Source organism: Tympanuchus pallidicinctus, unplaced genomic scaffold, assembly GCF_026119805.1.
Source record: "Tympanuchus pallidicinctus isolate F22 unplaced genomic scaffold, pur_lepc_1.0 scaffold24, whole genome shotgun sequence".
Taxonomy (NCBI): Eukaryota; Metazoa; Chordata; class Aves; order Galliformes; family Phasianidae; genus Tympanuchus; species Tympanuchus pallidicinctus.
The window spans coordinates 8,126,257-8,148,502 of record NW_026294741.1 but is presented as its reverse complement, the minus strand read 5'-3'; the positions used below and the strand labels follow the sequence as shown (position 1 = coordinate 8,148,502).

The 22,246-nt window shown below is 46.5% G+C and overlaps 1 protein-coding gene across 6 annotated transcripts in view; it reads right to left on the bottom strand.

Annotated features, from left to right (window-relative positions):
* The window catches only part of AUTS2 (activator of transcription and developmental regulator AUTS2), a 658,144-nt gene that overhangs the window by 462,824 nt on the left and 173,074 nt on the right, over positions 1-22,246 (bottom strand). Inside the window, exon 1 of one of the 6 annotated variants that reach the window (XM_052688469.1) lies at positions 6,303-6,513. The exons of the other annotated variants lie outside the window; for them this stretch is intronic. Within the exon in view, the coding sequence (XP_052544429.1) occupies positions 6,303-6,350 (48 nt within the window). The 5' untranslated portion in view covers positions 6,351-6,513. Of the gene's footprint in view, positions 1-6,302; positions 6,514-22,246 lie in introns of those variants that run through there. 6 annotated transcript variants of the gene reach the window in all.

Genomic DNA, 22,246 nt, shown 5'->3' with positions numbered 1-22,246 from the left:
GTGTTATTCAGTGTAATTATTACTGTTATTGCAAGCTAGCCTATCATCTAGCAACTCTTCAATCAATACAGCAGCGTGGAGAACAGTGCTCACTGACACCAAGCACCCTGCAATCGCTTTGGAAGCGTTGATACAAGGTTTCTAGCTTTCTAATGCATTTAAAATCATATTTCCTTCCTGTTACAAAAGAAACCATTTCTAATGAAGCTCTCCAAAGCGTTGCAGTCTGAAGAAAACCCGAGCCACTACGAGAGCAAGTCTGTGTAAATTCCAATTACCTTTTGAAGGCTACACTGCCATGCACACAAAAATGAATTCAAATGCGCTACACGCACTTAAAAATGTGTAATGGATGCATTGCCAGCCTATTACATGCAGTTCATTGTGCAAAGATTTCTGGTTGTATGTTCTGTGCAGCGGGCTGTAAAAGTTGCTTAACTGAAGAAAACACATTTGATTAAAAATTTACATCAGAAGAATGTAACAGGTTGGTTTTTTTTTTCCTTGCTATTTTACCTGCCACCGACTATTCCCATCAGCGTGTGCAGTTCCCCTTACTCTCACAAATACACAAACAGGAATTGAGACAAAATATTGAGGTCTAGATCTCAAAACCACATTAAAGACAAAGCCGCCCAGGATCTGGCTCCAGCTGGAACCAGAGAAAACACCACGCTTCCACTTACAGATGGGAGGATCCTGAACTGACACCAGGATGCTTCAACAGCTTCTGCTCCAGTGACCCCAATTTGTGAGAAACACCACGGGGAAAACTGGTGGCACTGGGACTTTGCAATGCGCGCCTTGCCTGGCATCTGCCCAGGTCAAGCAGCCCTCCAGTTGTTCTCCTGTGTAGGATGCAACAACTGCCCTGGATTCGAGGAAGAAAAAGCCCTTAAATCTCTCCCATTTTGCCAGAAGAAGCAAATGAAGCTTGAGATACATCGATGCTTCTGAGCCTTCCCTTCAAAACAATTTGGGTTAGCAATAAGCACTTAGAGCAAAAAGCAAAATACAGCTGCTCAGGAGGATCTGACACCCTTCTTGAAATGCCTCCATCTGAAAACAAACAAAAGCTCTCTCAAGGACTGCCCAGCTACCAAGGAATGATAGAAATGGAGAACCCTCCACTTAAACTAACTCAGTAAACAACACTTTGCCCAACGGTACTCAGCACTGCTCTCCAACCACTCAGAAATCGGAGCTGACATTCTGACAGTGGGGATCAGCTGGAGAACACAGCACAGAGTGCACAGAGTGAGCAGCTCACAGCCTGCTCTGCTTGGGTGGCTCTAGGACCCACCGCTCACACTGCTGTAACCACAGGCACAGCTCACCCAGCACGCAGGCTGGGCCAAAGGCAGCACAGGCTGCTGAAGCACGAGGGCAGATGTGTACTAACCTGCATTTACAGGTAAGGTAAGTTAGTGCATCTGTCTTCCTGAGCTGTTTTGATTAGGCCCATTATGTGTACGCAAGCACAGAAGACAAATTTCACTCTTCTCCCCAAGATGCTGGTAGTCACAGCTGCAAGGTGATTTAGGAAAAAGAAAATCAAGCCATGTAAAATTCACAGGCAGGAAAGGAAAAAAAATGGACTGTTAAGAGTGATAAACAGACTGAACTGGGTTTCTGCAAGGCAATTTGGAACGAGAACCCTCTGGTGATCCCCTCCATCAGTTTAAGGAGTAACATCTGATTTCACACCTGCAGAAATCCATCAACAAAGCAGTAAGGAAAAGCAGTAGAAAAAAAAAAGAAGAAAAAAGAACTATTAAATAAAATCAGTACAACGAGCTCCAGCAGCACTTCTGGAGAAATAACACTTGGGTTCCCACCTCCCCAGACCAAGGACAGTCTGAGCACTGAGAGAATCATAAATGGCCTGGGTTGAAAAGGACCACAGTCCAGTCATCCAGTCATCCAGTTCCAACCCCCTGCTGTGTGCAGGTCGCCAACCAGCAGCCCAGGCTGCCCAGAGCCACATCCAGCCTGGCCTTGAATGCCTGCAGGGATGGGGCATCCACAGCCTCCTTGGGCAGCCTGTTCCAGTGAAAGGATCAGCTCCCCAGCAAAGTGCAGCCATCCCATGGGCAGGGAGCAGGCTGGTGGGCTCCCTGCTCTTCTCTGGTGCCTTTGGGCAGGCTCTCCTCTTGTGCCTTTTTCTTTGTGCCTTAGGGATCAGCCAAATGGCCATCACAGGTACGCGTCGCTGGAAGAGTTCATCCTTCCAGCAAAAACACCATTCTGTGACCAGAGAGATTTACCATCCCAGCATTCCACCTGTGCATCACATGGACACTGTGTAAATTTCAAAATCCAGCCCAAATGAAACCAAGGACTCTCTGATAATTTGTTCCCTAAAACAACAAGGGGAAGAAACAGCCCCAGTGCAAGGAACACTGCGGGGGAAGATTTCATGCCACACAGCAGATAAATAACCGCATCTTTGTGAAACCATTCTTCTAAAAGGAAAGTAACAGAGCAAAGTCAGAGAAGAAATTAAAAGCTAATTTCCCTAAAAACACAGCCAACACACACATGGACGTGGGCACAGCACCCTTACAAGACGCATCGCTCGCTGCCTGTCCAGAAAGATGCTTCCTGCCCCCATCCTCCCATAGAGCCACACATGAAATGTAAGGCACATCTGCTGTGCTACACACTGCTCAATACTGCACCACTGAATTACTGGGTGTAGACCTCATCACCCTCTTAAAAAGTAATTTGGAATTGGGGCTTTGATTTAGATTGGCTTCATCCTTTACTTTCCAAGTGCAACCGGTAATAATGCAGTCTGTGAGTTTAACGTTTGAAACAGGGGTTCCATTTACCTCTTTGTACTTACTGGAGGAAAATGACTGTAATTGAAATCTTTCTGCAGGAAATGAAGCCCTTCAAACATTCAAAGTGGTTGCTGGTCCTTAAGGCTTTTTATTTTAGCTGTCAAAACTGTAAACTGCCTTTCAGAGTAGCAGGAGCCTTATATTAGAGGAAGGAAGGTAAGTACCCTGCATCTAAGATCTGGGTGTTTCAGTCCCTTTTTCCATCCAGGAACATCCTCAGGCAGCACTGGGAACACAACAATTAGCCTCCACTTTAGTACAGTTACATCCATCAAATGAAGTCCTAATGGAGCAAAGCCTTTTCAAGGGCAAGCCAAACCTTTCAGGCCCTCCAGCACCATCCATGAACTCCTTCAGCCTCGAGCAGCAGCACACAGAGCCAGGCTGCCCACTCATGCTGCCTCTATACACTTCTCCCACACTTTCTAGAAGAATTCCATGCATCTCCAAGAGCTTGCCTTTGTTTTTGTTTCCTTCCCCTCAAATCAGACTGATTTCCTCCTGTCAGCGTTATTATTCCTACAGAACTGCTGAATTTTAATTAGTGTAAATGAATATGGGCATTATGTAAAAAAGGCTCGAGTTCAAATGACCTTGTCTTAATCCTTTGACAGAGTAAACACAAAAACTTTGTGGTTTTTTCTCCTTCCAGGAGGCTCCCTTGCCATTTATATAATAGAATGTTTGCAATTAACTTGATAATGAGCTCAAGATGAAGTTGTGTGGGTTTCTAGTTTAGTTTTAATATCCAATTATTTTAATTGCAATGAAAAATACAGCAATGGTTGTATAGCACCTGTCTGACACGACATGGAGTAACCACTGGGATGACCTGAGCCAACAAACAGCCCAAGCACACTGTTTTATCCAATATCTACCTGCCGTGTGCAGCACGAGTACATAACTGCCTGCAAAGTCAGTTCTGTCACGTATTCAAATAGATGTGCCTCATCATCTTCCAACACCAAGATCTTCCAAAAGAGATCAAACTAAAAAAAAGAAAATCTGGAATGACCAGAGGCAAGGATGTCAACTGCAGCTCAGGCAGCTAATAAAAACGTCAGTGAACTCATTTACGAGAGAATTAAGGAGGAGGAGTGGTGTAACTGGGGTGGCACACATAAAGCAGCTCCTGATCCAGCTGAGATACTGCAGAGGGCAGAGATCCAACCCCTCCACGACCCAACAGACCTACCTTGAGCTGGGATCACACAGCGCTTCCCAGTGAGCCAACAAATCCATGCTATCTTTGCACGCTGCCAGGGGAGGCATCACCTTATTTCTACCCACTCCCAACTGTGTATTTCCAAGCACACCACGTCGATCTGACTGGGAACACAACCAGCCCCAGAAAAAGAATACAGCCCATTCCCACAGTTGCATCAGTTCCTGGATGCGTTCCTAAGGCAGCGAGTGAGAGCATTTGCTCAGAAGACAGCAGTTCTGTTAGTACAGAATGGCAGACTCGAAACCCAGCCACACCGCTGTAAAGAGCTGCTTCAACACTTAATTTCCAAGATTTTCCTCATTCAGTTTATGTAAAACCAATGTCTAAAACACTGGTAGAGCCACAAAATGATTTGACCTGATTTCCAACTTAGTTATTTTTGTTTACACCACCACAGAAGCCCACGGTGTCCATCAGTGTCACAAAGTCAGCACCACTTCCCACCCACATCACAGCAGCATGACTTCCTATGTCAACCAAACCTGAAGCTGATGAGGAACAAAGCCCAGTATACAACGCAGCAGCAACACGGGCACAACACGCCGTGTGTTTGGGTTGCATGCCTTTGCCTCACAGATAAGATGTGAACTTCTCAAGCACCTTCTTCCATTAGGAAACGCTTATTCCATGGAAAGGACCTCAGGGCAAGCATTATGGTTTGGGCGTTGTGTTTTTTTCCCGAGAGATGAACGGATGCGGCTGCTTCCCTGGTGAACCAGAAGAAAATCCCATCGGGCACAGCCAACTGTGAAGAACGCCAACCAAATGGGTTTCCTGGATGTCACTCACATTCCAATTTCCCAGGTTGTAATCCTCAAAACATCGTTCCGTGAGGGAACTGCTCTGACAGGTTATGTAACACACAGCAGCCCTGAGACTGAAAGCAGCGCCGTTATCAGCTCAGGCCGGTGAGCCGAGGGCTCTGTGGCTGAATCACAAGGGTTATTACAAAATAATTAACATACATAGATAAACAACAAACGTAATAACATCCCTCCAAGTAACCAGCCTCCAAGTAACCAGTAACCAGTGGATAACTAGTGATTTCATTAGATTATTTCCAGGAAGAGTTGCATAGAATACGCAGAGTCAATCTGCTTTGGTTATAGGTGCTTATAGGTATGAGCTGCCTTTAAATAATGTAGAATTAGTGCTACTGAGATAAAGTACAACTGCCTTATAAAGTAGACTTCGCAGTCCAATTGCCTCAGTAAGAAGGCCAGAACAAATGAAAACAGAATAGTTAAACCTGAGACTTTGTTAAATGGGCTATCTGCAGCCAGGGATAAATGATAGCACAATCTTGTTAGGTGAAATATATATATATGTGCTTTCACTGCATGCAGTATAACTTGAGGCACAGAGACGAGAAATAAATCAGTCTGAGACTATTTTCCAGAATAGAAAATTTCAGGCTAACAGCACATACATTCATTTTTCCCCATTTTAAGACAGCAAGCTGCAGCCTGCTCGAGGACAGCTGGGCAGCGAGGCTCCTTAGCATCTTCCCCAAAAGCACATCTTGCTCCCTTCCCCATTGCACTGCAGTAAAAGGACGCCGTGAAGCGAACAGCCCACCGGCTCGTGCCGTGCCCGGCAGCAGGACCTGCCCTAGGAGCTGGCAGGAAGCCTGCAGGGGGTCGATGCTCCGCGGATGGCCGCGCTGCAGCACCGGCTCAAGGAGCTCCGCAGCCGCGCTCGCCCCATCCCGTGCACCGCGCGTGGCTGGAGCGCATTGCTGCGGGCGCTGAGCAGCGCTGCCAGCCCACAGCGAACCGCGCAGCCAGCAGCCTCACAAAGCACTGCGCTCCTTGTGGATCAATGCAACTTTTTTTTTTTTTTTCCCCCCTCCTTACCCGGTAATTATGGACAATTAAATATTTAGCTCGTCACTGAGAAAATATAAAAGAGAACCGACTGCCAGCAGAAGCAGGTCACATCTCAGCGTCGGCTCTAGAGAACAAGAAATGTTTCTTCTTCTCAAGCTCCACGCGCACGAAAAGCAAATACATCCCCACTGCTGCTTTGTTTTAAAAAATAAAAATAGAAGAGTGCCACAAGCACCAGATCTGAGCGCTGTTCCCTACACGGAGCGGTGCTGCCACACGGGAAGCCGTGCCCGGCACCCTCCCCAAGCCCCAGAAATGCCAATTCACAGCGGGAAAGTTCTCAGTCCCGCTCAGGGCAGGATGGAACAGCAGCCCTCCGGGAGCCAACGCGCCGCTTACCTTCTCCGCATACTTGAACTTGACGTAGAACCAACTGGACTTGATCATCGTCTCACCTCCCGCCCTCGTTAGAAGAGCAAAAAGCACCCAAGCGTATCCCGCTGCTCCAAGAGCGACTCGCCGGCACCGCTTCCAATCTTTTCACGGGGGCACAGCGGCGGTTACGAAGGGGAGGAAGAAGAAAAGGACGGGAGCAGCCGCGACGCCTCGTTCCGCTGCCCAGCCCAGTCGTGCCCCGCCGGCGCCGCGCGATCCCGCTCGTGCCGCACCAGAACCCGCAACGCCTGCGCTGCGCCCCGCCGCCGGCTTGGCTGCCTGACAAGAGAATTCCTCAAATGGACTTCAGCTGCCTTCATCACAAATGGCACATGTCAGTAAAGCCAGGAGGCTGGCTCCGGAGCTGGCAGCCTCCCAGGACCGTGACCTCCCCCAGTGGGATGAATAATGAATTCCAGCACTTCCCTCCAGACACGGATTAACACCTGGCTAAACATTATTCTGACAATGAGCTCCCCCCGCATCGCCGAGTTAACCCCTCGTTCTCCCGGCCGGTGGAAGCTGCCCTCTCCCCACCAGAGAAAGATTACAGCACTATATATAGTTTAGATACAAATAAAGCCTCTTAAGCATAAAGCAAATATCTCCTTTCCCATTCTGCAGCTGCAGTAACGCCGCCGTGTAACCAGAGCAGGGGATGGGGACTCAGTCCTGCTCCCCCCTCACCCAGCCCTCCCCGTGCCCTCTTCTGAGCTCCGGTGTTGTTCAGGCTCGTGCTTTAGAACAGGACCTGCAAAACCTCTTGAACAAAAAGCTACCGTTACAAGAACGAATGCATGAAAAAGCTAGGAAGGCGTCTAGCAGATATTTTTGTCTGATCAGAAGGTTCCCTGTCTCCAGTTTAATTAGACACATCGATCTGGTGGATGCTGCTCAATGCACATCTCCACGCAGAGCACTGAATATCACATTGCAAAGCACAGGACAAATATCATCAGTCTGCTGTACTTGCACTGCATGCAGAGTGCTGCACTGGGGCAGAGCTCTCTGGGTGCTATTTGGGCTATCCTATGCCCAAATACTTGGAGACTCATAAGCAAACAGTGTAAGAAACCTCACATCCCACAGCATCCCACTCAGTAACAGACAGCCAAATTCATCACATAAACAGCTGAACTGCTTTGTTCCCCATGTAGGGAAGCAACAACCATCTCCACAGGTCCTTTTCATCTAGCCATACCTTTTCTACATCTACTCCATCTTCATCCTAGACCAGGACAGAATAAATACACATACCACTGACTTACCACCTCCTGGTACATACACAGATATACACTGGATCAGACAGACTCTGACATCTAGTTTATCAACACTACTCACCTAGAAAGTACTATCAACACTGATAGCACACCGTGTGAGAGCTGGGAGAGGCTGGCTGCTGCCTCACTTGCCAACAGAGGGCTTTGGAACTTCTCATAAACTGAGATTTACACAGATAGATCTCTGCCTTTCCCTGTGGTGCCTCTGTAAAAGGGTGGTAAAATCACCCACATCACCTCCTGCAAGGAAATCGGTGTCTGGGAAGGTCTCCGACAGGGAACACTTTAAAAGCAAGTCAAAATACTGGTACCTTCTATTTTCTGCACTTAAAAAAGCTCAATTTCCCCTTGCTGCGGGCCCACAAAGTGTCCTGCTGTCACTGCAGCCCCTGCAGCAGGATGCACTGCCTGCAAGCTCTGAGCAGGATTTATTGTGGATGCCAAACGTGAGCCAAGAGCTCGGCTCATCCTCCAGCTGCCTGTGCCCGCACAGCACGCTGTGCTCTTGTACCCAATTACAGGGAGTCTGCTTGCTGCCTGACCTACGAGTTCCCAGGAGGATCCTGGGGCAATGGAACAGGGCGCAGCCACCAGAGAAGCGAGCCCTGACAGGGAGCACCAAGCACAAACAGCTGTGCCTCAAAGCAATTACCGGGCCCTGGATGTTTTCCACTGGTTCATTAGCATCTGGCAGGACCTAAAGTCTCAGGGTCACAAAACACAGAGCTATTATTTTATCTCAGGAAAACGCACAATGACGTCCCTTGAGAGATGTCCTTTTGTAAGCAGAGGACGAGCGCAGAGCAGGGAGCACAAACACAGAATTCCCAACAAATGCATCCCCCAGCCCGGCCTGCCAGGCCACAGCAGTGCTCCTGCCTCATCTCAGTGCTGGAACATGCAACGTGAGCACCCACAAACAGCACAGCACAGTAAACACCAATGGCTGCTCAGGTTTACACGAGTGTACAAAGAGCATTGAGATTCTCAGCTGGGCAAAGCACGGCCAACTATTTATTGCAAAGTTTACTGTCAGTATTTTGTCTGAAATGTATTTCAGTTTCCTATTTTAGAGAGTTGTTGTCTATAAAATGCATCACATAACAGCTCTGCTTCTGCATGGCAATTCATCTTCACTCATTACAGGAACTGTTGCCAGACAAACCATACCTCAGCCCCCAAATGTGCTGCAGAGTTAACCTCCACATCTCTGTTTTCCCTTCCAAACACCCATCAGTTACAAGAAGTTCAGATTCTAAGCTTGTGCAGCCAAAATTCAGACTTGATTTTCTATTCCTCCCCCAAGAAGGAACGTGTTTTGATTGAATATTTACACTTGTCCCAAAATAAACGTGCTTTGGTTTATTGAGAGGGTTTTGTCATACCATAACATACCATTTCAAATGTGAAACAGCATGTAAAGGGACTGCAATAACATCCTTTTTAACAGACAAGTGCTTCTGAGCCTTTTAATACAAGCTAATGTATATTTAGGTCTCGATGTGTTCATTTCAGTTATCCCCCATGACAAAGCCTGCTGCTGGCAAGCCAAACTGTGAGCAGCACAGATTTGATCTGTAAGCCACCCAAAATCACGCCGCACCTCCTCCTCTCCTCTTTGAGTCCGTGTTTGCTGTCAACGCAGACTAACATTTCCATGATGCTACGTGGGAGGGAGGGAAGGAGCAAACCAGGCACGATTTCACCTCCCATGCACCCCAAGATAAACACTCTGATGCACCCACTTTGCAGGGACACACTGCAGAGCCAAGCAGCGACCCGACAGCAAGCTGAAGAGCACTGACCCCCATCCCTGGGAACGTGAACCTCTGTGTGCATAGATGTGTGCTGAGAGGCTGAGGCAAGATGATGCATTTGCAGCAGGGCCTACATCCAAGATGAATTACATCCACTCCTATCTGCCTGGCACTATGAGAGCAGAAAATCATCTCACTCCTATTACCATAATAGCTTTCACACTTTTCAACTCGAGTGAAGTGTGGGAGTGTTGGGGAAAAAAAATGAAACAAACAAACAAAAAAAACCCGACAACACAACAACAACAAGGATAAATAGGAAGATCCCATCTCCAGAAAATGCTTACAGTAATTTTTATAATTAGCCTGCAAAAAGAAAGGCAACGTGGAATGACTTTCTGCATTCCCAGACATGCCTTAGAGTTCCCCTGGCTCCTGATGGACCACTCAAAGCACCGATCCCTGGAGGACTGTCTGTGGATGAGAGCAAAGCCCGTGGGATCTGCAGGCTGGGGGAGGAACTCTTACCCAAGTTCAGAGAACTTCAGGGTAGCACAGCTTACTTTATGCAAGGCAATAAGCATTATTTTAAATGAAGTGCAAGAGCCAAAGCTTCAGTTGCCTGTTTCCCAGCACGCCCAGCACTTCCCCTGCTTTGACCTTGCACGTAACAGATCCATTGCAAAGTTTCTGCATTCTATAGCACTGTTTCTGTGCTGGAAGTAACCCACAATTAGGCCAGCTTTGTTGTCACACTCCTTCATGCACCTAAAAGGCAAAAAAGGTGCAAGCAGTGAGCAAAAAGGTCAGAATGGCCAAATGCAAGCAGATCACTGGATACCTTGCAGAACCAACATGCTGAACTAACGAGGCATCCACAGCCTCCCAGCGCCCCTATTATTGGACATTCCTATTTCACGTGATGGCCAACAGGGAACTATCAGCTTTCAGGCTAATAGAGAAAGCACTGTGGGATTTGCTGTCATGTTATTAACATGGTAACAATCCCATCTTGTACCTTATAACCCTGCTCTCCCATCAACACCATCTGCTCCTCCACTTCAAGCGCTGCCGAAAATCTCATCGTACACACAGGCTGTCAGTCTGTACTTAATGCATGCTTAGGAAGCTCTCTGGGTCATCAGCTCTAACCCAGCAGGCTGACAGCACCAGAGAGCTGCTAGGGTTCAGCACCCATTTGGAGCAGGGAACATTCAGGGCTGCTGCATGCCACCCTATAAGCCTCCCGGCACTGCCCTGCTGCAGGGAGAGATCACTCTGCAGCAGCCATGAGGTGCAAGTCTCATTTGCCCTGCGTGCTGCACGACCTGCTAGATGAGAACAGCTGCTTTTCCCTGGGACTGGGATTAAACCTAAGAATGAAGGGCTTCCAGGATGCAAAGAGAAATCGGAGTACAGATTAACTTGAGAAAAGCAGTTTGAAGTACAACAGCTTCTCAGTGAAATGCTAACTTGTAAGAAGCAATGAACAACAACCTCCATAGCTGAAATTATGGCTAAGAGGTACAGCCACATAAACCTGAAAGGTTCCAAGACAGCTCAGCAATGTCTGCAAAGGACAAGGAAGAGACATTTGTGAGTGGCTTCCAATATGCAAGAGACAGACTGAGCCAGAAGCAGCAGCCTGGTGCACAGGAGCTCGTCTTGTGATGGCTCCCAATATGTTACTTCTGCCACACAGAGTTACATCACATTACAATAAGGAAAGCTACTGACGTTATGTGATCTTATGTACCAGGGGTCACATGTGAGAATCCCCAGCAAAAGTAGGCAAAGACTGCAGAAAATGCCTTTTTAATCCCTCTGAAAGAGAAGGTGCAGCGCTATAATCCGCAATTTAGAAAATAACAGTAATTGGCATCAGGACAAAATGGCTTAGGAAATTATAGACCAAATGATGCTTTTGTAATCCTACACGACACCTTCGCATTTTAGCCCCCGGTTTTTTGGTTTACAGAGTTACAACCACACTTGACCAGGTTTTTACTGCCTGGAGAACAGCTCTGTACCAAGCACACCAAAGCTCCAAGTGTCTTTGAAACGACAGCTCTCATACAGAAATCTCATCCATGGTGCTCCACTGCTTCATCCCACCAGAATGCACCTGCACAACGTGCTGCATTTTTGTGAAGTTTCTCTTTAAAGATGAGATTTTGCTCCTTAATACTCACCGACTTCTAGCTTGCTTCCCACACACAACACATTAGTTACTCTACAGTGGCTCGGTGCATCAATTATGGTAATAGTTTGTGAATAACGTTTGCATTATGGGAAAATGAGCCTGGTTATTTAGCACAAGCCAAACCATCCCTCTGGAAAATTGTCGCAAACATACGTATCATATGCCTCCACTTAAACAGATCTGTAATTACAGCAGTTTATTAAAAAGAGCCCGCTTTTTTGTTGTTGTTGTTTTTAATTATCTTCCTGAGAGCAGACTAACATCTATATAACCCTTCCCCTTACTCAAACTGTTTAAAGATAAAGACTAATGGCTACAGTTACCACGTCCTCCTGGCAGGGCTTGCCTTACACTGCGATTGTGTAATGCATCTCCTTCACTACTTTACTTTAATGCAGAAAAGTGTGGCTCAGTAATTGCGGCGTTTGATTAATGCTCCCTTTCAGTCCCTTCGGCTAAATTCCAAGCTCAGTTCAACTACTGTAAATTCTGATTAACATCTGGATTACATCAGCAGCCAGAGTTTACACTGAGGGAGCAGGACTGCAGGGCTGGGAGCTGCACGTGGAGAGCGAACCACTGCTTTCCTTATCCAGCAGGTTCAAAACAACAAACATGGCATTATGCTTTCTCAGTGTCTGGATACCTGCCTAAAAACTTCTTACCGTTTTTTTTAAGCACCTCGGATGAGTTAAGAAATACTAAAACTTTCTGCACTCCAGTGCCTCTGAAGTTTCTTACTGGACAACCTTAAAAATAAGCAGCATAGCAGTGGTCAGTTTGTTTTCATACTGTCTGCTCTAAGCTCAGCTCTATCTGCAGAAGTCAATCAATGCATGAATCTGAGAGCACTAAGGACTTCCCACAGAGCACCCAAAAGCTGCCTCTGTAGGTAAGAAACACACAAAACTGTCCCTTTGTATGAAAAGGGAAAGCAAAGCAGATACAGCAGTGCCAGCACAGGTACTTAGCTCTTAAGATCCTTATCCGCAACGTGGACAAGTGAAGCTGTGTATAGCAGAGCTCCTTTGATAATTCCATGTCAGAGCTATGCTTATGCAGGCAGAGCAGACCATAAAGAGCCTTAAAACAAGAAAAGAATGCAGCAGAAGAACAGTGCAGCACAGCAGCACCCAACCTGCACTGCAGCCAGCAATGCTGTGTGCCTGCAGCTCCCATCCAGGCTGCTGGCAGAGAAGGGCCAGGTCAGTCATGAGGCTCGGGCAGTTATTATTTCACAGCTTATTCACAGCCCATGACTTGGTGATCTCAGACCAATTACAAAGCTCCCAGCCAAGAAAGCATCCTAATGAGCTGCCTCAAAAAGCAGTCCAAGATTACATGGGCTACTGACACTGCACTGCATCCCTGTTCTCCAGCCAGATGTGGGAAAATACAATGTTGCACAAGGTTCAGTTTGCTCCAGGTCTGTAACACTCCATCAGCTGGATACAAAGCAGTGCTGCTGTCTGCACGGGCTGAGCTGAGCAAGGACAGCCAGCCACCTCATCACAGCAGCACCTCCTTGGAGTTCATCTGCTCCTTTGGCCACCCTGTAAGGTTTAAATCCAGCTGGGGGAGTTAGGACTGGAAAGTGCCACTTTCTAGTTCTCATACATCCTACACCTAGATGGCACAACTCAGTAGAGCTCAGGCTGGCGCTGGGTGCTGGCACTGCAGCGGTGTGCCATGCACCCCCATCCCTGCTGGAAACACCTCCTGCTCTCACACTCCCTCCCTCCCTACAGGTTTATCTTCCATATCCTGAGAGAGGAAAGATAAAAATAGGCATGTAAAGGCAATGAGGGAAAGAAAGGGGTAAACTCTGCAGAACTATCCCCTCCCTCATTTTAATTATTGATGCAGACAGCCTAAGCAATCTGTAAGCCATATACATAATGTATTTACTTGAAAATCCCAGCAAATCCACACGGTATTACAGAACAAACTACAAGCTGATCTGGGAGCACTGTCTTAAGAACTGGGTAAGCTGTCTCCATGTACTCAAAAATCTGTTTGACAAACGGAAAGATCAGATTAATGTTAATAATCCTAACGTGCTCAGCAGCTCTCTTTCCACTCTATCAGGCAGTTTGGGTGTCCCTGGTCTCGTTTTGCAGCCACCCCAGGTACTTTCTTCAGCACAGAACCGCTTGCTTAAATGAGAAAGACGACTGGCTCACATTCTTCAGGACCCTCGGTTTGATTACACATACGCACCACCAGTGATGTTTATGGATCAGCCAGAAAGCAGCAGATGTTTTACATAGCATAAGATCATGTTAAAAAGGAAAACACTACTTGAAACAGCTGCTTTTAGGCTTGGGGCTATGGGGGTGGATGCAAAAAGAAAGGGAAAGAGTGGCAAAGACACAGGCGATGCTGGCACCCTGCAGCCCCCAGTGACACCACGTGTCCCCAGGGGATGCCGGGTCCACCAGAGCCTTGCTGCAGGGCCCAGCCTGCTTGCAATTTGCTTCCCAACCACCAGTACAAAAACACAAACCTTCAGACAAACAGATCCCTCACTTCCTCCTGGCTGCTTTTAGTGGTTTCTTTAATCTTTTAAGCTTCTGGGTCTAATCCAGCAGCTGCCATCAAAAGTACTTATACAACTGCAGGGGAGGGAGGAGGGAAAGAATGGGACATACTAAATCGTGGAGCACATTTTCTGAGCCTCTTTGTTCCTCCATGTACACACGTGCTCGTGCCTTTGCAATGGATCTGAGCACAGACCAAACACACTCACGTTCATACTACCTGCCATGTCCCAAACTGCCTTGTGCATTAAAATACATTTGGGAGCAAACAGTCAAATAAATGAGGCATCTGAGACGGTGTGATAAGACGGTGCAATAAGATGGAGCGTGTCTCCTGTGCCTAGCTTGTGCTAAGTGCTGTATAAGCAGCCCGTTCCCAAGATGACGGTTCCTGCTATTTTTCTGAAGCCTGAAAATATCCCATGTTCCTTCTCATGGAAAGTTGCTGGAGCCATCAAGCACCAGGAATGTCAGTTTTCATTTCTCTGGCAGCAGAAAGAGCATTTCAGCCCTCCTCAGAGGGAAGTTTTACAACAGCCTGCGAGCGCAATAAAAGTTTAAAATCCGTGAACGAAAAGAATCCAAGATTTTTAAGATTTCTTCCTTTTTATAAACATCAGAAGCACTCCTGTAACGTCAAGCACCAGTATCTCATAGCTTCTGCAAAATGCCAGCATGCACTTGTGTAAATACACCAGTGTAACGGTGCTGGAGAGGCAGCCCAGGGCTCCTGCTCTCGGTGCACCGCTGCCCTGCTTACACTGCAAAGGGAATTTGCTGGTACATCCTTCCCTTTGAGCACCATCTCATCTCCCAGCATACTGATATCTACATTAAGCTTCTAAAAATAGCACGTCCTTCTTACATAAACACACAGTCTAAAGGAATTAGGTGACAGCTGACTACAAGAAGCCCTTTAAAGGCAAAATTTGCTGTGCACCAAATGCAACCAATATTCATAAGCTGAGAAGCCTCTTCACATTAATTGAAGATGACAGAGAGAGCTCCTCCATTAATTCACAAGTCAGCTCGCCTGTTAAGGAAAAGCATTTTCCTCCACACTGACTCAACTACTCCCATTTCCACATGTTTGTAAGATAATAAAGCTGCTGCTATGGCTTTCTGTTCCAGAGAAAGGTCTCTGAAAAACACCCTGCCAGGTGCAGGTCCCACAGCAGCTCTGCAGAGTGGAACGCTTTGCCCCTGGAAACCAGAGATTCAGTGCAGTCTTAGAAATACAGCTTAAGAGAGAACACATCTAGAAGCTTTCTTCAAGGAAAAACTTCCTGAGTGGCTCCAGTTGCTCAGCCTTTTTAATTACATGACAGCTGTACAAATGTGAACCAGAGCAGCATTAACTTCCCGTGTCTGCAGGCATTCTCACTGATTCTTAAGAGTCTCGTAGCTTATCTCTCCTAGCAACAGGATGAAGTTCACTAGAACCAGATCAGTAATGCACAAGAAAGTTGATGCACAAATAAACCCATGGGAAAAAAAACTTTTTGCATAACCTGGCTAATCCCTCCATCTCAGGATACTGAATAATAGATGGGATTCTGATCTAAAAACCATCTCCACGCGGATGCAGAACGCGCTGCTGAGATGCAGGGCACAGCCCAACAGCTAAGAGCCAGCAGGAGCATGGGGCAGCAAGGCTGGAGGAAGGATTTTCCCTCACTGGTGCCCAGCACGTGTGACAGCTGGCTTCACCCACAGCTCCAACCAGCCCCCAACCGTACAGTGAGGTTTAGCAGCACAGAATGCTGTGCTATCACTACTGATCAAGGAATGCCTGCACTGCTTTCCTTGGAAGAACTGAAGACAGAAATGAACTTCCTGGGTCTCCAACACATGTCACAAATGCCCCTATAAGGACAGGTAAATAGGACCTCCTTGCTTACGCTCTGTGCCAAGAAGCCAAACCAACTCTCAGCTGCAGGTTTTAGCTGTTCTGTTTCACAGTTCCCAGCTCTTCCCCAGAGCAGTCAAGCACAGCAGCAAGCCTTGCTGTCTATTCTTCCATATCAGAACAAACTTAGGCTCGGGAAAACGGCACCAAGGGTGGATGCGTTTCACCATCATTAGAGACTTTCTCAGCCAGCAGCCTTGAAATGCAAGCAGGCAGTCAGCTCCTTACAGACGACTTTTGTTTCCCCTCCTGAATGTTTTAATTCATTAGTTGCAACACTTGCAAAGCACATGGGAGAGATGACCCAAAACAAGGGGGGTAACATCCCACCTAATAAAAGCAGCATTCAACAGCATCACCACACTCGTAGGTCACATTTTCCAAGGGAAAGAAAAGGAAGAAGTGGCAGTATGTGTCTGTATGGCACACGTCTCAGTCCAAGTTCATGAAGGAATTGGGCTCCAACAATCAGGCTTTGTTAGCATAACATGTTCAGGGCATAGCTGTATAACCTAGCTAAGAAGTGGAATTAGCTCTACTGGTTCTCTATGCTGAAGTCCTGTATGAAAATTGCTGAATTGCTGAATTATAGTTCCCTTTGATTTAGGAAAGAAGGAAAGATCAAAAAAAAAAAAAAAAATCTAGCAGCTCTGCAGCACAGTGAGGCAGCAGGAAAGTAAATCCTGATTTTGGTTTGTATTTCCATCAAGAAGGGAATAAGCACCTCCAGGAGCACAACTCCTGGTACTTACACTGCTCCCAGCAATGTGTAGGGAGCAGATAGGTGAGATTGCTGCTTCCCATAAAAGCAGTTGGGGCTCCCACAGAAGTTGCATGGTGCAGGAGGAAGCCACAAGCACCAATCCCATCAGCTCAGCCCTCCAGGAGGAATGCAGGGGTGATTCTCCAGCCTCCTGCTTGCACCAGGGAAGCACATTACCATCAGCTCCCTGCCTGCAGCTCGAGCTGCGGCTCCCGACGGATCACAGCAGGGCACAGGGATTTGCTCTCTGCAGCTCTGTGCTGTGCAAAATCTGTGCCACTCGCATTTCTCCTGTGAGCACTTCTCCTCTGGGAAAGCAGTAACGTATTTCCTGAGAGATCTGGAAGGCTGCCTTGAAATCACTGTGGATTTGGACTCAAACTATCAGGGAATAAAAGTGTAGCCATGAGGCTGCAATGACACCTGCTCAAGAGTAATGCTGTGATTAGGAACATGAAAACAGTGCAGATCCAGAGCTCTCAAAGCAGAGTTATATTTCACTGCATACTTCTAGAAACACAAGACTTTGGGTGGAGAAGTGTACGTGGTGATGAAGAAAACTCTGCAGGGGAAGAAAAACAGTAAAAAAAGAGGAAAAGTAGCCAAATACATTGGTTCTAGTGCCTATTAATACATACATCCTGTAGCACAGTGATGTACCTGAAAATCCAGACAGCTGGACTTGGTGGGCAATGGCTTGCACAAACCTATTTCACCAAGAGAGCAGTGCAGTGCATGCCTTTTGACAGTAATGGAGGGGAAATGGAAGCAATAATTAACAAAAGATACACTAGAGATGATGTGAACTTACACCACCACAATACTACGCTGCAGCTGAGCTACCACACTCTGGTTGTAATAACTGAAGTACTGTAGAGGAGTTGCTTACATCTGCCGTGTTCACATACACCAGAGAGATGCATCTTCTGCAGAGCTTTAAATCTGAACTCATAGCTGCCTCCCATAAAGCATCTTTTTCTGTAATAGATGGAATCTTCTACTGCGTTTAGATAGTTTCATTCTTCTGTGTTTTTGCTCTTCCCAACCTAGTGGGAACATAAGTTAAACTGCATAGATTTGGCCATACTAGAAGAAGAAAATAAAAGCACACACTCTCCCTGCCCCCTGTGTGACCTGAAAGAACCTGAGCATGAAATACTTTCTCTCCTTGCAAATCCTGTGTCCTTCTCCTCTAACTATGCGTACCAGAAAATAAGGAAATACTACAAAGTAAGGAATCAATGAGGCAGCATTCACCACTTTGACATGGACAGGTTGCTCCCTGTAGCATCTGCAAATAAAACCAGCAGCGTTGAGTAACAGTTCCAGTCCACAATACAAAGCACACACCCAGATTTAGAAGATCTCAAAAGCAAACCAATGCCAGACTGTAGTTAATTGCAAACTACCAGCAATCGTGCACGGAATACTTAAATCCTCTGTGCTTCTTAAGAATGTCTTTGCTGTCTTTGAGAGCAGAAGTCAAGACACAGCTAATAGCAACTGTTTGCCCAGGGACTAATCTAGTGCAGTCTGCAAGCAAGCAGGGGCTCTGCCAACAAAGAAGGTTAACAACAGCTGCTGCTTTTCAGTGTAAAGGATGCCACCCATAAGGAAATTATACTATCCCTTCTACTTAAGTACTGAGCTGAAAAATAAACCATAGATTTCCTTTGGTTTGTGGAAGAATCTGGAGATTGAGATGAGGGTGAGGGGAGAGAAGGGAGAGAAATGAGCACTTTTGTTGGGCAGTGATTGCAGAGCAGATGGACCGAACACAATGAATTTCTGCAGAGGGAATGGAAACCAGAGACTAGAAAAGCTTTTGTAACTAAACAGCAAAACCACCAAAGATGGAGAGATGACAAGTTCTTCATGGAACTCATTTTCTTTAAAAAATAAAAAGTAAATAAATCTGCACATTCAAAACACAAGACGTTTTCAGAAGACTCTTAGTAAGGCAGTTTGCCAATATTAAGTGCTCCAGATTGAAGCACTCATGCAACCAAATGTGAAAAGCTTTTCACACAAATGCCATGCCCCAGCCTAAACTATTTTCTCCCTCCCATTGGGCTGGACCACCTCCTCTTGTTCTCAATGAGGAAGGGATCAAATAATACTGGAAGGAAAGAGAAATCAAAAGTAATCACTAACACATGAAAACTAACGAGTAAAACTGGCAAGTGCAGAAAGCAAAACCCCCTGCCTGGTCCCAGATGCAACATTTGCTGCTGGAGGCTCTGCTGTTTTGCATTTAGCTTGAAGGTATGCATGCTGTAACAGGGCCAACATGTATGGCACCAGCTCCCTGCCAGTAATTCAGCACACTCAGAGCCCTTAAGTTCCATCTGCCTACTCACCAGGCTCTCAGTGGAGCAGGCAGGCAGCAGAGCTATAGGTGCAACTCTTCCCTTCGAGCATCTCTTACCTGCCGTCAGCAGGAAAAGCACGCAGGCAACACAAACATGAAAGTAGGTCACACTTCAGTGATTTCAGACATCAAAACTACGGAAGAAAGTCAACAAAGGAGATGAAGAGATGACAGAGAAGTGCATCACGCTCCTCTGATGCATTCATTTGATCCTTTTTTACCGATCAGACTCATTCAGTGAGTTCACCTCCTGTTCTATTCTTTTAAATAGAAAAAAAGACCTTGATCTTATTATTTAACTCCAGCAGATAGAACCCTTGAGACGATACTTCTCTAGAAAAAGCTACCAAAGTGCAAAGACATTCAATTAATAATGCAAACACTGGGTGCACGCAGCATCACTTGGAGCAGCTGTCAAACTCCCTAGCAACCCCTGCTTCTGCCTGGAGATTTCCTTGAAGCCCCCAGCCCAGGTGCCCTGACCCTTCCTGCAGCAGGGTGCTGCCTGTCCCCTGCCACTCACCCTCCTGTGCAGATGATGACAGCCCAGCACTGAGCTCGGCTCCACCTGACAGGCTCAGCTTGCTTTGCACAACGCCACCGTGAGCGTGAAGGTTTGGTGGAATTAGGATCGCTGCTAGATTAGTTAACAGCTGTATAATTAGCCACGCTAAGCCTAGATATTTCCCCCTGAAACCTAGTTTTTACAGTTATAAATAGCAGTGCTAATGATCTCCAGCACCACTGATTCCACTCCAAGGCCTCGGCCATTCCCTGCCCCCATTGGCTCTTCTGTCACTCTCCAAGTGTCACACACACTCCTGACTTCCTCACAACAGCTACAGGAGATGAAAAAGAGCAGAAACCAAACATAAACCCAAAACAGAAGTGGAACAAGAAAGATTTTTTTCCTTACACGCTTAAAACTTCAGCAAATAACAGCTGTACTTGCACAGTGTCAACAGCACTAGGAAATGTTACCAGCATTTTATACACAGGTAAAGCAAGACAAAGGAATGAAATAGTCTGTTTGGAGTCACATAGCAAGATGACGAATGGGACCAAGAATGAAACCTGAGAGCCCAGCACATCATCACGCCATTCACCAAACAGCATAAAGCACCAGGCTGCTCTAGCGGTGAGATACCTTCCATAAATCTGTCATGGCAACACTGCATGCTAATGAAGGTATATGAAGAACATTTTTCTTTATTTTCAATGTATTCAGTGCAGGAAAACTTCAAAAATAGAAATAAAAAAAATGGAGTTCGTGCTCTATAGACAAATTCAATTTGCCGTATCAACAAGCAATGCAGAACCCAAATTTGTAATCTCTGAAGCACAAGTTTAGAAGATGCAATTATATTCTCCCCATGCTATCAGTTTATCACCAGTAGCATTACCACCTAACCAAAATACTTTCACCAAAGATTAAATGTAAGCATTTCATCTCAGCAGACCATTCCAAAACTCTGCAATGCGGCAACAAAGCCCATAGCACAGATTACACACGAGGTTACTGTAAAGACATGACAATACACAGATTTTTTTCCTCTTCCAGACTTCTCACCATAGCTAGCACCATGTTGTTTGAGTGAAAAAAAAAACCAAAAACCACACAAGTGAGAATTTTGAAGTCTTTCTCCAGGAAACCTGCTAGGCTTTAGCGTGGTTTAGAGATGAAAACGTGAGATAATTCTATAAACTGAGTACTGCTGCTCACAGTTCCCTCTGCGGTGCGATCTGAGCTGTCCTGCTGCACCACTTCATATCCTATTTCCAGAGGTATGTGTTGCAGATATCTCCTCTCCAGCAGCACAGAGCCCCAGAAATTACCAGCATAGCTTGAAGCTGCTCAACTTGATGAGGAGAGATGGCAGAGCATGACCTGACATAGCTAATGCACTTCCATAACAATGCCTCTGCAAAATTCTATATATATATATATATAAACACACACAGAGACCTGCTGAGCAGTGCTGTGCCAAGGACTCTACCAGCACTGAGCACAAAAAAGGCGATTTATAGTTATTTATCAGCACCCACATAAGAGAGGCTTCTCCTGCCCAGGAGGGCTGCTCAGTTACTCATCGGCCATACAAGGAGACCAGCACTGATCACACACAGCTAAACATCACAATACGTACTGCAGGATAAACTCTGCAGCCCCTAACATTTTTAAAAATAGGGAAAATACACGTTCTGTATTTCATCAATTTGATCCTTAAATGATATTATGAATGTCTGTGCAAAAATAAAACCGGAATGCTCTTTTTGTGTCACCCAAAAGCCATGGGGGAAGTCATGGAGGAAAAGCTGTTAGTGAGGCAGCACGCATCACACCGACCAGGGTCAAGGGGAATTGCTCTGATTTAAATACTGTTAGTGCTCCTAAATATCAACAATTAAGTTGCAAAAACATCCTCTTTTGCCCTGGGCAGTGCTGGGCAGTGCCTCGGCATGGTGAGCACTGGGCCTGACCCACGTGAAGCCCAGGCCAGGCTGTGCCCTGGAGAAGCTACCAGAGCCACGCTGGAGACACACGCTGCCCGATGAAGTGGGACCTAAGCTCCTGAACAAAGAAATGGCAGAACAGGATGGGTTCGAGGTCCCCACACATGGCAGGAGCAAACAGGGCCTACAGCTGAGAGAAGCCTCCGCAATCCTGTGCCTGGAGGCACCTTCAGCTGTGCTGGAGGACAAAATCCCATACATTCCTACACAACACCAGTTGCAAAGCCCCAAGCCCCTGCAAACAAATCACACAGAAAAACAGCTGTCGACCCACACCATGGCCTGTTATGAGTTCTGCATAAGCTTCTCCCCCTGCCATGGAGGATGGAGGGCTGTAGCTGCATGGCATCGTTCCATGCTCTATCAAAGTCCACAAGGGTGTTGCTGAACAACAGAGCCAGAGTTGGAAGCGTATTTGGCAACACCATGCATCTGCTGCTGCTTGAGCCAGAGAGAAAGAAGGGGACAGAGACATTGTGAGCATAAGGAGCCCGAGCCCAGCAGAGACAGCTCGGGTTTGTGCGGCCCAGGGAGCTGATGTTATAACACAAAAACCTTTCACTGAGGGGAA